At 38.8% G+C, this 15,487-nt stretch overlaps 1 protein-coding gene across 1 annotated transcript in view; it reads right to left on the bottom strand.

Moving 5' to 3' along the window:
• The window catches only part of MOCOS (molybdenum cofactor sulfurase), a gene marked incomplete at its 5' end in the record, with an annotated part of 196,907 nt that overhangs the window by 7,316 nt on the left and 174,104 nt on the right, over nucleotides 1-15,487 (bottom strand). Inside the window, 5 exons of the mRNA XM_057379247.1 lie at nucleotides 1,545-1,649; nucleotides 3,915-4,041; nucleotides 7,768-7,873; nucleotides 8,472-8,596; nucleotides 12,717-12,798. Coding sequence (XP_057235230.1) covers nucleotides 1,545-1,649; nucleotides 3,915-4,041; nucleotides 7,768-7,873; nucleotides 8,472-8,596; nucleotides 12,717-12,798 — 545 coding nt within the window. The remainder of the gene's footprint in view (nucleotides 1-1,544; nucleotides 1,650-3,914; nucleotides 4,042-7,767; nucleotides 7,874-8,471; nucleotides 8,597-12,716; nucleotides 12,799-15,487) is intronic.

Below are 15,487 nucleotides of genomic sequence, written 5' to 3'. Positions count from 1 at the left end.
AAAAAGCGGAATTCCCGTGTGTTTGCAGCGTGAATGTCGGCGCGCAGCTGGGGGAGAATGGAGCGCTCCCCCGCAGGCTCAGCAGCACCCGCCTCACCGGGCGGCTTTCATTCATCCAAAGATTGCTCTCTTTGCCTCCGTCCTGTTTGAACGAGTTACTTGATAGTGCTTCTAGCAAGAAAATCTCCGCGTTGATGAGTTAATCAGAATGAAAGAGGAGCTCATCTTCGCTGTGGGAAACATGCAGAAGATTCTCTGGCTGTCCTGAGAATCTCAGTAAGGTTTTGGTGCCATTCTCTCCCTGAGAACACAGTGCTTTCTCTCTACAGAAGTTTCAAGTCATAATCAAGTAACACCCATACGGGCAGMAAAAATCCTCTGCACACAACACCCCATGCGGCAGCAGGGAGCATCCCCGCCCAGAGTGCCCAAACGCGTTCCCAAGTGTTCCCGATGCTCCAGCTGCGGCTCASCACTTACAGGAAAGGGCCCCTGTCCTCAGGCTACCCAACCATGGCCAGGAGCTCATGTCACACAGGCTCATGTGCAGCCCTAAGTCACCTCAGGTCAGCGGGAAGCTGGCCCTGCCTGCTCCTGTCCCAGCTCCCTGCACCGCGCTGGCTCCCGGACGGAGCGGAGGAGCGATGCACCGAGGAGAACAGCCAACGAAAAGAAAGCCCTTTGTTTGCTCAATGAGTCACTGAGACGAATCAATTTATTATTTTTTTTTTTCTGTCCAAACACAGAACGCAGTATTTGTAACTCGTYTGTGCATTGTGTGGGTGAATGATTTCCAGCCGATTTGTTTTGCTCTGTGTTTGGCGGGTTCTGGCGAGGCTCCCGAGCCCTCGCTGCCTGAGACACTCTAACAACAGAAGCTTAACGAGCAGGAAGCAATGAATTCTGAATAAGGATTTTCAGCTAAATAAATACGTATGAGGAGATTTSTGGAGCTTTAGGGATGCCGAACTGTCTACCCATCATCTGCGCACCCTCAATTCCAAGAAGCGATGCAACCTTAGGRAGCAGGATCCCAAATGAGTGCCTGCATTTCACACTTATTCTCCAGTCACTTTCTTAAGCAATTACTCTCCCCTTTGATCATATTCACATCTGCTCTGTTTTTCCTGCTAACTAGTTTCCCAGGGTAAGAGTAAAGTTTAGTCTTCCAAGCCAACTACATAATTTCAAACACTTTCTGACTTTTCTGCATATTTCTTTTCTTAATAGACATAAGTGCATCACCTTGTGTTTTTACGACCAAAAYTAACACATTGTGAAGAAAATAAAATAATAAAAGCAAGCACAGTTAAAAATAATTCATATTAACAGTTCATTTCTGRATACAAATGTATTGAGCATTTTCTGGAAATAGGCAATGTCATATCTGGGTTGTAAGTRAATCCTCTTTTTACAGAAAAATCCAAATGGTAACAATTAGCACAACAACTTAATGGAGATTATTCTCTCAGCAGATACYTCATTGCACATGCAATAAAGTCACTCCATCTTTCATTACAACTATTTTGAAGTATTGTACTGACCTTTCTACCTCTGGCAGCAGACAGGGACTGCAGAATTTCTTTGTTTCGTTCCCCAGACTGTTGATCAATGCAGATTATTTGACATCTGCTACAAGGACCCACAACCTGAAATTTTAGTTAAAGAGAGTTCATGGCTGTTTATCAAAGCAGTACAACATTGAACAGCACACACTTTTAACCATAATAATATCTTAAACACATACCTTTTGCATACTTTTTCTGTGGTTTTTTTAAGCTTTCATTATGTAAAAGGTCAGGTCTGTTCTGGTAATGTAGCAGTTGTACTTGCAAAAGTCTCACTGAATTTTTAATTCCCTTTTTTTTTATTTTTTTTTATTTTTTTTTTAGGGAAAACTTTCTCAGAGACAGAATCTGAGAAATACCAGACATTTACATATTTGTATTTCCTGATGGCTTCACTTCTGTGGGTTAGCAGGGCTGCTTGCCCAAAGAACTGAATACAAAATTAAGTCAGTGCCTCAAGATTTAATGTAAGGAGGATTTACTTGGGACTGTTTTAGCACAGCTAAAATTCACAGTATCTTTCTTAGGTTCGTGGCACTTTTGGATAATCAGAATGTAAAATGTTTACATATGTAAGTTTATATAATCAGAAGAAATAATTAATCCTCTATAATCTATTACATATGATGTTACCATCATAYRTAATTGTTCTTAAACTTAAYTGTTGTTTGAACTAAKGAGTRTCTTTASAGAAAAAAAAAAMAAACCCTGCAACAAATTTCTTMGTATTTTAAAATGGAGAACGAWGACATATTGCRCTTTCACTTAACATTCCATCCCTAACTTTGGCAARGCTGTACATTATAGAAATTAAGTCTTACAGTATCCCASTAWATGCATTCCACTTTTGTGAAATGTGYCATAAATTTCAAATAGGGCAAATAAATAAACCATTCACTTCATTTTATATGCTGATCTGAAGTGATATTTCAGGTGTTTGAGATGCATCTAGAACTGCTTGTATAACTCTGGTGTAATCATCAACATTACACATGAGCTTTTTTAGAAAAGTATTTTCCACAGCTTTATTTTTTTTATTAAAAGAACAACAASACTGAGAAGGAAATGTTTTTTTCTTGCTTTACTTTGTTCAACAGTTTCTAYGATTTTTGTGGCATCAAGAAGCATTAACATAATTTCTACTGTTACTACATCAGTATCTGAATAAGAACCTAGCAGAGATGGGAAAAGACAATGCAAGGTGCATAAGCCTTTCTATTTTTGCCTTGTTTTCCTAAAGTGTATCAATACTAGAAACAGGAATGACTTTTCATTTTATAATTTTACAATAACTTATCACCAGGAGTTTCAGCTGAGCTCCCCAGTGTAACTCCAGTCTCCCAACGAATCATACACCAAGGATATTGTTGTTTGTGTTTTTCTGTAACTCATATTGCAGCTTAGCAACCAAAGTACACATAAGAAGAGAGCAGATAASTAATATTTGCCACCCTTGCTGAAAAAAATTCTTACAGCATGATAACCAGAAAAAAATAGGAGTGATGTTTATCACAGCTTCTAGATTTGACCTCAGCACTTCTGTTATTCTCACCTTAATTATAATATCCAAGAAAACAATGAATAAGCCACTTTCACATCCTAAGCAAAGCATCCTCAAATACAGATTTCATATCTCTACAACAGACAAATTCAACAGAACATGTAATACATGTGTGCATCATTCCCTTAGGTTTAATGTGTRGCTTCTACAGGTTCTTTGTTAAGAGTTTTTCGTAAAAGAATGTATTTGCAAACAAAGTCTGACTCTTCAGCACTTTCCTTACAGTACCAAGGATATTATGTTGTTAGTTATGATATGAACATACCAAAACCTCCTACCAGGCTAGAAACAGGAACATTCCTTGAGTGGAGATTAGGATAAGATGTGTACATCAGAGGGCAGCAGCCAATGAGTGTTCACTTGTATTCATGTCCAGCCTTTTGGCAAACAGTTGCTCGATGTGCAGCAATCTGAGGTTATATTTGGACTACTGTGCTTAACAGCAACAAATATTCTTTGCTGATGTGCTGGCTAAATATTTGCTGTAAGCTCTGCCTCAAAAAACCTGATTATTAATTGGTTCAGGTAGATGAAGATAAGATATGTTACGAATTATGAAATTAAAATGTGGAGAAGCATGTCAAAACCTCTCAATTATATTGAAGTATATTTGTAACAGGACATATCCCATTTTTATTTTTTTTTTTGCACACTTCATAAATTTCACCTCCACAAACTGTGCTGCCTGTATTCTAGCCCAAGCCTTGCAAAAATTGTTTTGTCTACAGGAATCAAAAAGATAGCTTTGTGATAGTCTGGGACATGGACAAGAGAAAAGTTCACACCTGGAATTGCAGAGCACCTATWGAAATCTCAGCCCACTCTTCTTCTTCAAAGGACTCTGGTGCACTGATGACAATGTTGGCACGGAAACGTCGGATTAATTCCTCTATTTCCAATGGCTCCTTCAATCTGCCTCACAGAGTTGACAGAGAAAAACAAAAAAWAAAATTATTAACTTTTTTTGCACTAGACGTTTGTGCTGTAAGAGTCTGGTGGCTCATGTGATGAAACAAACTCTTCTCCAGAATAACCTGGGCCAAGTTTTATTACAAAGGCTATGGAAATGGCACAAGGTATTTAACTCTAATTTGTAACCTTTCCACTATAGTATGTAACCCTCTAGGTGGCTTCTTCAGTGGTGTAACWTGGAGCTGTAGGTATGAAAACATGTAGACATGTGATTGCAAAACATGCATATGAGAAAATTCCCAATTTGTTATAATATGTAAGTCTAATGGTAACAAATAAAAATATCTTTTCAGCCAGTAATCATTTGACTTGTTAAATGYTGTAGAAATAGAAGCTTCTAGAACCAAACGCAAATAGTTTATTCTGCACATGCTGCAATGTCAAAGGGACAAAAACAGCAGTTGCTGAAGGTGAAAAAGGCCAGTAAAATAATTTTATGAGAGAATATATCCCTCATATTATTATTATTTGCCTTTGGGAGGCAGCAGATTGCACCAAACGATAGGTGTTTTAAAAAAAAATTAATCTCTGTGTGGTGATATCTCCCCCTCTTTACAAGCATTTGAACTGCCAGAGTTTAGATTTGTGTCAGTGTGGAGAATGTATATGAGACAGGAGGAGAAGCAGACTGCATACAAATATCAGAAATCTTGCTGCATCTTTGAATTGTCATTCTTCACTCTTCTTCTAAAGGAGAACTTGAACAGTACCCCAAAAGAAAAAAAAAGAYACTGTAAAAAACATTTGCAAGAGGGTTCTCTCAGTGCCATTGTTAGTGGAGAAGAACACTTCTTTTTGCACTAGCTATTAAGGACATGAAGAATTTTTGATACTCCATCAGCTTTAGTCTGACAACTTTGGGATATGACATGCTACAGCAGAGGAAAAACCTGGGTAAGCAGTGAAGGGAGGAGTTTTTGTCCCCAAAATAAGGTAATGAGGACATACGGTTTAAAATGTGTATTAGTTAAAACAAGAAAAAACATGTGAAATCAAAGTACGGGCAAACTTCACATCAAGCAATCTTGGCAGAAGAGGCCTGTTAGGAGAAAAAAAAGACCTTGGTTTTATTTAAAATAGTCTGTATGATCTTCTCTAGCAGACAGAGGTGCATAAGGAGGAACTGCCTGCGCAGACTTTGAGTGAAACCACAGCAGCCAAGCTCCACCGAGCCCCCGGKGCTCACAAGGGCTGCAGCAGCCTGGGGGCAGCAGGTGGGATGGGAAGCTGCAAGGATACAGCTTATTCCTCAAATAATCCCATGGCTGGGACACAATTTGTGATGAGGGCAGGAGGTGGGAGCCAATAGGAAATGCAGATTATGCCAGTGGTGATACAAACAAGGAGGAACACAGCAGTCACTCGTGAACAGCTCACTTACGCTGCTCTGCTCCCTGGCTCTGCTGTGGGCTCTTGGAGTTTGGGTATTGAGCCTCTCATTTTAAATGTGTTTTGCAAAATATAAGTGCCTGCCACCCCAGCCTGCCCTGGTGGGGGCATTAAAAGCCCCAGTAACCCAGAAGTGGGTCTGCAGTGTCCCAAGCCAGCAGTTGAAAATTACTTTGAGCTTCTACTAATCCAGCCCTGGCTGCTGGACTCAAAGGCTGCAGTGCCCCTAGCCCAAGTCTCGCTGCCTTCAGCCTGCTCAGGCTCAATTCCAGAATACCTCACCTCTCCTGCACCTCCCCCAGCCCTCAGAAATGCGTARTTACTTGGCAATATGTATCTGACTAAATTCCCATTATTTTTCCTCCCACAAAACAGGTTGGATGGAGTAACAGGTACCTTCATCATGCAAATCTCAACAAGGATCTGTTTAGAAAAACAGTGTAATTTGCCAAGGTCAGCCTGGGTGCTGTGGGCATTCACAGCAGTGGACTCTGTGATGAAAAATGCATTACCTACATTTAACAGGCAAACTTGAAAACTAATATTTATATTTCAGGGTTATATTTCTAACAAGAACAATTGAGCATTAGGCCAGGCCATAAGGAGTTTCATGGAGGTAACCTGTACTGGAAATGCCAGAGAGACTAATATCTGCAGGTACATGTAGCTCTCCAACTCTAGGCTGTATTCTAATTTTTAATTGAATTGTTGCTTCTGTTTTAGTTCACCTGTCAAGAGCCAAGTGCAAACTGGAAGATTAGCTTTTACTTATGGAAGGTACAAAAAGAAATTATGAAAACTTAATTGAATATTTAAATTGTTATAATAAAACTTAGCAGGTTTCTATTTAATGGAAACAAACCAACATGCCAAGAAGCTTAATAATACTTTCTAAAACCCCTCCAATATTTAATAATGATCCATACATAAGCRCAGTTCTTGAAAGAACATTGGACAGTTAAATATTTGGGAAGTTCATACACTGTGATTTAGTAAGAGTGCAGAAAGAGGATATATGAATTAATTTCTCCAGTCATCATTGCAGCTCCTGTCACATCTGGAGTTTCCTTTGAGGAAAGGGAGAGTACAAGCCTAGTTGTGCTGGAATATATTAGGTGTAAAATCAGTGGATCATCTGGCACTGAATGTCTTACTGAACTTCCTTGTTCTCCTTCATCCTCACTTGCTGCTTCTTACTCTTCATCTCTGCACTCAAATCCAATATCTGGAAGATTCCTCAGTGCGTCTTAACATGGATAAACCCAGTCTGAGTAAGGGATGTCTCCAAGAAATTCCCTCCCAAGGAGATGTAACCCAGCCAGTCCAGCCTCACAAGAAGGAATTGTCACTGAGACAGAGCAGTCAAAACACAGGGAKATGGACTGATTCAAACCTTTTCTGCACACATTTCCCATGATATTCTAAAATTGCCCAACTGTCTTCTCCTAAAGAAGGAAAACCCTCAGACAATGCAAGCTCCAGTGGTTTCAGAGATGCTGCAGTCAGTGCAGGGTGACTGGGAGGAGATGACTCCAGGRAGAAGCAAGAGAGAAGTTTTGTGAGACAGGAAAAGGGGGTTCAGAGACAAGTGCTGGGGCTRTGGGATGCACAGCTATAAAGGTGGCATCGAGGGAAGATTTTCTCTGGAATTTGAATCTTTCCTAGTTATATTTAAGAGACAACCATTTTCTATTGTCAATATATGAAMATTTGGTTGGTAATGAGTTTGCTATCTTTGAACTGTGGGCTGACTCAGTGTTTCATTGCTCCTTCTGTCTCCTACTTTTGTATAAGTAAAGCCAAATTCAATCAAGATATAAATTATTCCAGTTCTGAAAGTACTTTTAAAGTATTTCTGTTGTGCATATTTACCCTAAATCTCAATAATTCCTAYGGGAGAGAAATAGTTCAGCGTAGCAAGACTTTATATTTTTACCTGCCAGATGATTTATGTTGAGAAAACCTATTTATCATTGTTCTTCAGACAAATAGCAGTAAGCTGGTTCTCAATTATATCTTTCCACCAAATAATTGAAAAAGTTCCATTTAAATTTTCCTAAAGATGATTGGTAGACATATTATGCTCGTGCATTTAATCCAAATTTTCAGAAATCATAGAAGAATTAGTAATTATAGTAGTTTAGTAGCTACACATTTGTTGAATGTTGAAAAGTAACTATCTCTAAATTTCCAAGTAAAACACCTACATTGGCATCTCATGGCAAGATTTTGGAATCCAAAATCACTGAGAGACATTTGGAGACAGAAGTATCTTACCTTGCAGAAATGTGTYCTTTCAGCTGCAGAATGCTTGCTACATTTATCAGGAGGTATTGTGCTTCATTCACAAGAGAGAGTGAGATGTTTGCAGCWGATGACAGACCTAAAAAAATCAATCCAACATTCTAAAATTATCATCAAAATTAGCAATGTCACCTCATCTTTCCTTTGACTTCTTACTCATTCTCATTATTACTTTATTCATTTGGTTCCAGACACTAAAGAAATATTCCAAGGATGCCTTAAAACCTGGAAATGATAATGATGCAATGCAGTTAGAAACTGAGATTGAGTTGAGATTTTACCAAAATTTAAAACCATTTACAGGAACAATATCTATGCATTTTCGATGTTCTTTCAATTTCAGTGCTCGTTCAATTATTTTTATAATAAAATTTAGTCTCTGAATAAATTCTTTGATTCTTAGACTTTTCATGATCATTTTCCAAATGATCTTTGAGTTTCCAGACAAAATCATAGTCATGATGATAACTCCCTCCATACTGGCGTATCTGTGTTTTTCCACCAAATTTTAGAATCAGAAGTGCTGCAAAAAGTCACTTTGGGTATAAAAGTACCCACTAAATCAATGCTGGATGATTCTTTCAGCCTTTATCAAGGTAGCTATATACTCAGTATGATGCCCATCAGCCTGATGCTTGCATGAGGAATCACAAGTATTTGTAAAAATGACAACATACCTTTTGTATTTTTCTGATGTGACTTGTTTTTTATGTCTGAACTTTGTCTTATCAAGCGACATGGACGACCAAGAAAYGTAGAGAGCCAGCCAGCAATTCTTTCTCCACAGTCATATGTTTTTACCCTATTACAAGAAAAAAGGGAGTTGCAATTTGATTGCACAAACATTTATTTGCAAAACAGAAGTCAAATTGTGAAGATGGTTATTCTGCTTCCTTCAATACAAAGTACAGAATCTGTGTTGTCTGGTGAGTGATGTGAAGCTCTGCATGACTTCAGCTACCCATTTCCTCAGATTTGTTACTCTTRAAATCAACTTTCACAAGATCTAATTTAGTTTTGAASAGAAGATTAGTGTGGAATAAAGGAWAAAATAATCACAATSCWAAGACACTGGCTCTGAAGTACAGTAAGTGGCAGCCCATACAGCAGTATTATGGAATTATGAAAAAGTCACACTCTGGTCTACTTTTCACTAAAACAGAAAGAGATGATCTGAGTTCAATCTAAGATTGCTCCACTGTGTGTAATTTTCATGATCCCATCAGGTACAATGATGTTACTTCCCTAATTCAATTCACGTTAGTACAGACATTCCATGTTAAAACATGGCTCCACTAACAGAGGCCAAGGATCTCTCTGAAGATGATTTCCATTACTTATAAAATGTCTATTTATGCAAGCTGGCAACAGAATTGTCTTCTTTACCTGGATATAATCTTTCCTACAGAGAATTTGAGATCACCTCTCTGCATCCAAGCAGTCTACARGTCAGTCCACTGGACATTAGATTCCTCAGCCCTGAGTAAACTTAATGTCAATCTTCCAAAATGCAGGCACCTAGTTTAAATCAGTTGTCTGGGTTTCTCTCACAGAAAATGGAAAGAAATAAGTAGCTCYCATCCATCTTAGACTTCAGGATGGGATAACTCTCACTGTGGGAATATTAACTCTCTATTGACCACAAAAGGAGATTTGACTGATACCTAACTTTAAAATTGCACAAGCACGTAAGGGGAATGTGAATTCTTATGCTGATCTAGGGAGGATTCTTGTAGYAAGGAAAACAGCTGTGTTCCTGTGCTCACCTTGTTGTCCTATCCAGCCAAAGGAGTTGATCTGCATGGAAACCATCTGTTTTGTGAAACAACAGCTATTCACAGCAAAAGGTGCTAAGCCCAAGGATTAAGAGGAAGTGSCTCAGCTTTACAAAATGCTCTGTAGGGTTCAACTGAATCACACAGGTAGAAAGCCAGAACAAGTGAAATCAAGGAGATTTTATAATCCTGCAAGGATCAGGTATCTCTTCAGCGCTTGYTGTGAATTTTGAATTATGATGCAGCTCTGCATCCCTCTCCCCTCTCTGAGGCTGGCCAGATGTCAAGCTCAGATGCATCTAGCTAGTGATGCCCTAGAACTGAAATGGTGTTCTGGTATGAGATGCAGGCACTGTCAAGAAAGAGGCCAAAAGGACAGTGTCCACATGAGATTTCGCAGTCTGAACTGTGCCCTTCCCAGTCGCTGTGTTAGGGAGAAGGCTGCTAATGAGAACACATGAATCTTCATGGTAACAGTACTGGGGAAACAAATTCCTCCAATATTTTTTTCCACCTTCACAGACRTACTAGGGGTGTTTAAAATCTCTTCTGAGCCAATTGCCTCTAGCAGCCTGTTGGAGATTAATAGTGTATAAATCAGTATATTTTTATATACTTACTGTTTTGAGTCACAAAGGCTGAGTTAGAGACTCACACTGTTCTTGATATTTCATCAAATGTCACTGTGTATGTTTTGTATTCCAAGACTTCTGTGTTTTCAAATTGTTTTCCCCTATTGTCAGACCATTTTCTGAGCAAGTGCCATCATCTCTTCAAGGTCYTAGTCAAAGTCATTTCGTTGTAGCTCAATTCTACTTGTTTTCTGYTTGTGTTTATTTTTGTGGAGTATAACTTTACATCTGTCAGCATTACATTTCATTTGGCACATGTCAGGCAATTTATAAAGGAGAGCCTATTTCTCTCTGATTTCACTTGCTGTTTGCCTTGAGTTCCCMACTCATCTTTCTATTATGTCATTTAGCTTCAGCGCGCTACAACCGCTCCCTGCAGCAGGGTAATTTACAGAACAAGAAACAAGGACAGGAGAAGTCTGAATATTGATCCCGAGAGATTCAACTCACACAACGGGCTCAGTTCACCTTGTTCTTAACTACACCTTTGCCTTCTACCAACTGYTACGCTTCCCCTGATCCCTTTGATATTGCAGCCTGCCAAAGAGCAGGCTGTGTCCCTACCTATTGCAGTAGAGCAGCAACCTTGAGCATTTAGGGTCTTCTACAACATCAATAACCTTATCAACATTAGCTTCTGGTTTCATCTGCCCACTGTTAGYTATTGCACCAGAGAGCCATGTCCCTCAGATGTGAGTGGCACCTGCTGATGGACAATCCCTGCTGAGATGAAGGCTAACGCTGATGAATTGCTTTGGAAGGGAAATTTGGGCTCATTAAACCTGCGTGGCTGCTGGAAAATTAAACTTCCTCACATGATTGCTTGCAGATTCTACATCATGTACTTTTCGCAGGTATCTCAGTCTAAATTCAGGGTAAGCAACAGCACTGGATGAAATAATAATGTCAGAGGATGGAATTAATAAATAGAAAGTGCCTTCACTAGGGGTTTCTTTTGACTAAAAACTTTTTAACAAAGACTTTTTGTCCCACTGCTCACCTTAGACACTTTGCAGAGAAGAACCCAGACCAAAAATCACCTCCTGTCCTACTGCAAAGCACTGCTTTTCTCATTATTTTCAGCCCTGGAGGCTTCTCTGGTGAAACACTGGAAACCAGCATCAAACATTGTAACTCTGGGCAGTTTTAGAGCCTCATCAGTGTTGTCCCCTCATCCTGCCTTACTTCCTGTCCTGTTTATTTGCAAGCCATAGTCCACTCTGCAATTTGTCTTCATATCCCCTTTCTTAYTCATTCTGTCCTTTCCTTTCTTCTCAGAACTCTAAGAAGTTTTCCATGAAAACTTCCAACCTGATACAATAAAAATGACACAGTCAGTTACATGAAAGAGAAGCTACAATAAATAGTATGGCAACAAATTTTATGCACACAGAGAGAAAGATAACCCAGGCTATTTTATAGCCTGTAATAGACGGGCTTACCGTGGGGAGGCTAGGGATGAGTCAACACTRAGGGAAGTGGGACAGATGGTTAAAACAAATGACTCTTGGGTGAATTCCACTACCTGAGGAAAATACACTTCTGAGGAAAAGATCCTCTTTATCATCTGAATAGCTAGCAGAAAAGAAGGAGAAGATAATTTTCTTCATGGCTCCATAGGGAAATTGCCAGGTCTTCAGCTGGTTTGTTTATGTGTTACTCAGAGAAGCAAATGTAGAGGGTTACAAAGAATTAGTATACCTTGGTTAAAGGAAGACATAAATCTTTAAATGGCTCTTTTAGTTGAACTTACCAAGAGACTCATTGAAAGAAAACATAGTAGATAATGCAAATGTACTTTAGGAAGCCACTTGATACACTGCCACTCAGAAAATTTAATGAGACTAGGGGAAGTTCTTATAAAAATATGATGGATAAACATTCAAGTTCACAGATAGGAAATAAGTTTATTCATAATGTTATATTCACTGAAGTGGTATGTCTCTTGGTTAGAATTAATGCTATTTAACTTACACACCTGCAGTCATCCCAAGGTTGTGAAGGGGACACTGAACCATGACCACATGGGTGGTCAAAAAAAATTAAAAAGGGTTGTAAATATGGAARGCTGTTTTCAACTTTAGAAGGTTCTAGCAATTTTAAATCCAGCAGTATGAAATGGGCAAAGTTGCCAGCATCATTAMTATTAAGTGCAGGAACTGAATTCAAGTCCTGCTGAGACCCCCAGCTGGCRTTTGGGTGTAACTGGGGACACCTTTTCCTTTTCTTATGCTTGGAGTAAATGAAAAAAAGGATCTCCTTCAAGTGAGTGCTAAGTCAGTTTATTGTACTGCCCTTCCTCCCCTTTTTTATTTTCTAAATTTTTTAAGGTTTTCTATCAGTCACTCTGGGGATGCCATCACACTTATTTAAACAGCACCACTCTCCTGGTCCCCTAAGTCATTCATTGCTTTCTACCATTATTTCAAGGAATTCTGTCTGTGTGCACATCTGTTCACATCCTGAGTGCCACTACAGAGATTTTCAGCTTCAATGCCTCTCTGCTCTCTCTTACCTGTGTGAACAGACTTTACTCTCACAGATCACAGCCTCTTTTCCAGTAGTGTCTTCTAGTGACACAGATATTGGGTCCATGCCTAGAGGGGCAGAGAGAAAGTCATATTTAAATGAAATAGAGTCATGAAAAAAGTTCTTATTTTTGCTCCTGTTCACAATCACAGCAGTCTCACAAACAACAAATTAAAAAGATCCTTTTTTTTTTTTTTTTTTTTTTTTTTTTTTTTTTTTTTTTTTTTTTTTTGCTAGAATTATATTCTCTGCCTGCAGGTGGCTCCAAATGATAAAACAAAGCACAAAGGCTGCATCCGACCTTGGTACTCAACTCATATTACGAAATATACAATTTCAGCTTTGAGTCACTCCATTCTGTTTATCTCAGGCAACGAAACTGGCACAGAATTATTGCCTCAGCCACAGTTTCTGTTGAAAGGATGGTCCCTCTAACAAATCAGGAGATGATGTTAAACATTTTCATGGGTTTTTTGAAGTAGAGGGATTGAGTGATCTGAAAGAGGAAACATGGAGGAGGAGGGAAGAAAAAAGAAGCACAGTCTGTTCCAAAAAAGAAATATACTGTAAGATAAAACTACAAAAAAATAAAGACAAAATGTATGGAAAACTGCAAATGAGAGAATTATCCCCATCTATTCATCTTCAAGTTTAAACCAGCTGAGGATTCCCTGGTAATGATCTATTTTAACAGTTTCTCCCACATTTTTCTCATCTTGAACAAAATGAGCCAAAGAGATGGAAAGGGTACTGCAGTTTACTAGAACCAAAAAGGAAAGCTGTAYTATTTTTCTTTCTCTTAATTGAAAGCAATAATCCTAAATGAAGAACAAAGTGTTTTACTGTGTGGCTGCAATGAATCCAGCTTTTCCATTACACTGCAACATATACTAACAAAGACTCTGACCCCCACCTTTCCCAGAATTGCAACAGCACATTTTGATATTATCCACTTATTCCTGTTTAAAATATTGTAAACAAATAAAGATCAAGCTCTACCAACACCGTGATATGGTGAAATCATGTTGGTTTATTTTCTTCTGAAGAGTAATGAAATGTAGTTCAGATTCATTATAACACAACTATCAACACAGTTTCATGCATATTTTACAAAGTAGAAAGTGCTCTACTTCTTCATTTAATGATGTCAGTACACTTCGCAAGTGAAGACAGAGGGGGAAAAGTTAAGTTCACTTAGGATAATAATGTAAACATGTAATAAATGCCTTAAACTACCCTGTAATGACCTGGAAAAGGTGCCATGGTTATCATCTTATCAATTAGAGCTAATSCTCTTGGACTTTGAAACAATTAAACAATAGCATCATTCCCTCTGGAAGAGTGGAAGAGTGAAATTTTTCATCCTGCATGCAACCTTAACTGTTACATTTTTTAAAATACTTTCTAAGAAAGGCATACTCACAAAATTTCTTAAAATAGGATTTCAGGGCCTTAAAAAGCCCTGCTTTTATACACCAGCAAGTGTATCACATTTTTATTGAACAGCAGACATTTTACAGTGATGTCTAGGTCAGTTAAACATTGTTAATTACAATTTTATTCTATCTTTAAGGCAAAAAACAAAGTAGAATATTGCCAGTTACTAAAATGTAAAAGCTGTCATTCTCTATGGTCATTTGCTTGATAATAAAATTCACAGATGTGCTCACAGTATTAATATAAAAAAAACCCTTATCGTTATAGGTCCTATTTTCAGTCAATGAGAAAAATTAGAGATCTGTTTTTTCAATAGACTGAAATATAAACTATTCATGTATATTCTTTCATCAGTGTATGCACTTAATTCCCATTATTTTTATTGGCAGTAACACATGACTATTTGAAGGCACAATAAACTCCACAAAGCACAATTAGCTGCTCAGTTTTGCTAGCATCTTTCTACTCCAATGAAGTACCTCCTCAACACTCAGAATTTCTCCCACTGTGCAGTGGCAAACTAGTGCCCATCTTGCCAGAGTAATGCTGATTGTTAGSTAAACTGGAAAGAGAGAAATTAGTCTTTTCCAGAAATGTATTCTCAGCCAAATTCTGTTTGGCAATACATTTGTGTAGGTCAGGAACAATTGGAATCTAATCTGTGCCCCCACGTATTTGCTGGAAGAGGACAAGGAGATTTCCCTTGATTCTCACTCAAATAATAGAATTTCTGGAAATAAAGGCACTTGTTCCGGCCCACCTTTAAGTTACTGGGAGCCAAACCACTAATTACTTCAATCAAGATACAAGAAGTTTTTCTCCATGGGGGCTGATTTAGAGTTAGGTACACTGATTTTCCCAAAGTAGGTTMTGTGATAGCAAGGCTTTGGTACACTCTGAACACTGAACAAAAAAGGAAATGCCTGTTAACAATCACATAGCCTGAGAAAATAATTCTGGCAAAAGTAATCTATGTAGGTTCTCAAAATTCAAATCTCACTCCCTCTGCTGAAGAAAAGCACAGSCAGTGAGAGAGTAGGCACAAGCACTTCCTCTCCCTCGCTCTCACTTAACCCCTTTGTCAAGGATCTGGGAAACACMCGGAGTTCCCCAGCTGCCATGCAAGCCAGCTAATTTTGCAGGCCTGCCAAGGAAAGATCCTAAACCTTCGGGCAGCTTTGGCCTTGTGCAGAGCATCACTGTGCCACCTTTGTTACCCAGAGCGGTGACAGGATGGCAGAGCTGAGTCTGTCACACAGCGGGGGCTGCACATCCGCAGCTGGCGGAACATGGGCTACACCCAGCATTCAGGGGTTAAAG

This window comes from Malurus melanocephalus, unplaced genomic scaffold (assembly GCF_030028575.1).
Source record: "Malurus melanocephalus ecotype Western Australia unplaced genomic scaffold, MMel_1.1 scaffold_395, whole genome shotgun sequence".
Lineage (NCBI taxonomy): Eukaryota > Metazoa > Chordata > Aves > Passeriformes > Maluridae > Malurus > Malurus melanocephalus.
Note: the sequence above shows the minus strand (reverse complement) of the source record. Positions and strands in the feature narration are given on the sequence as shown.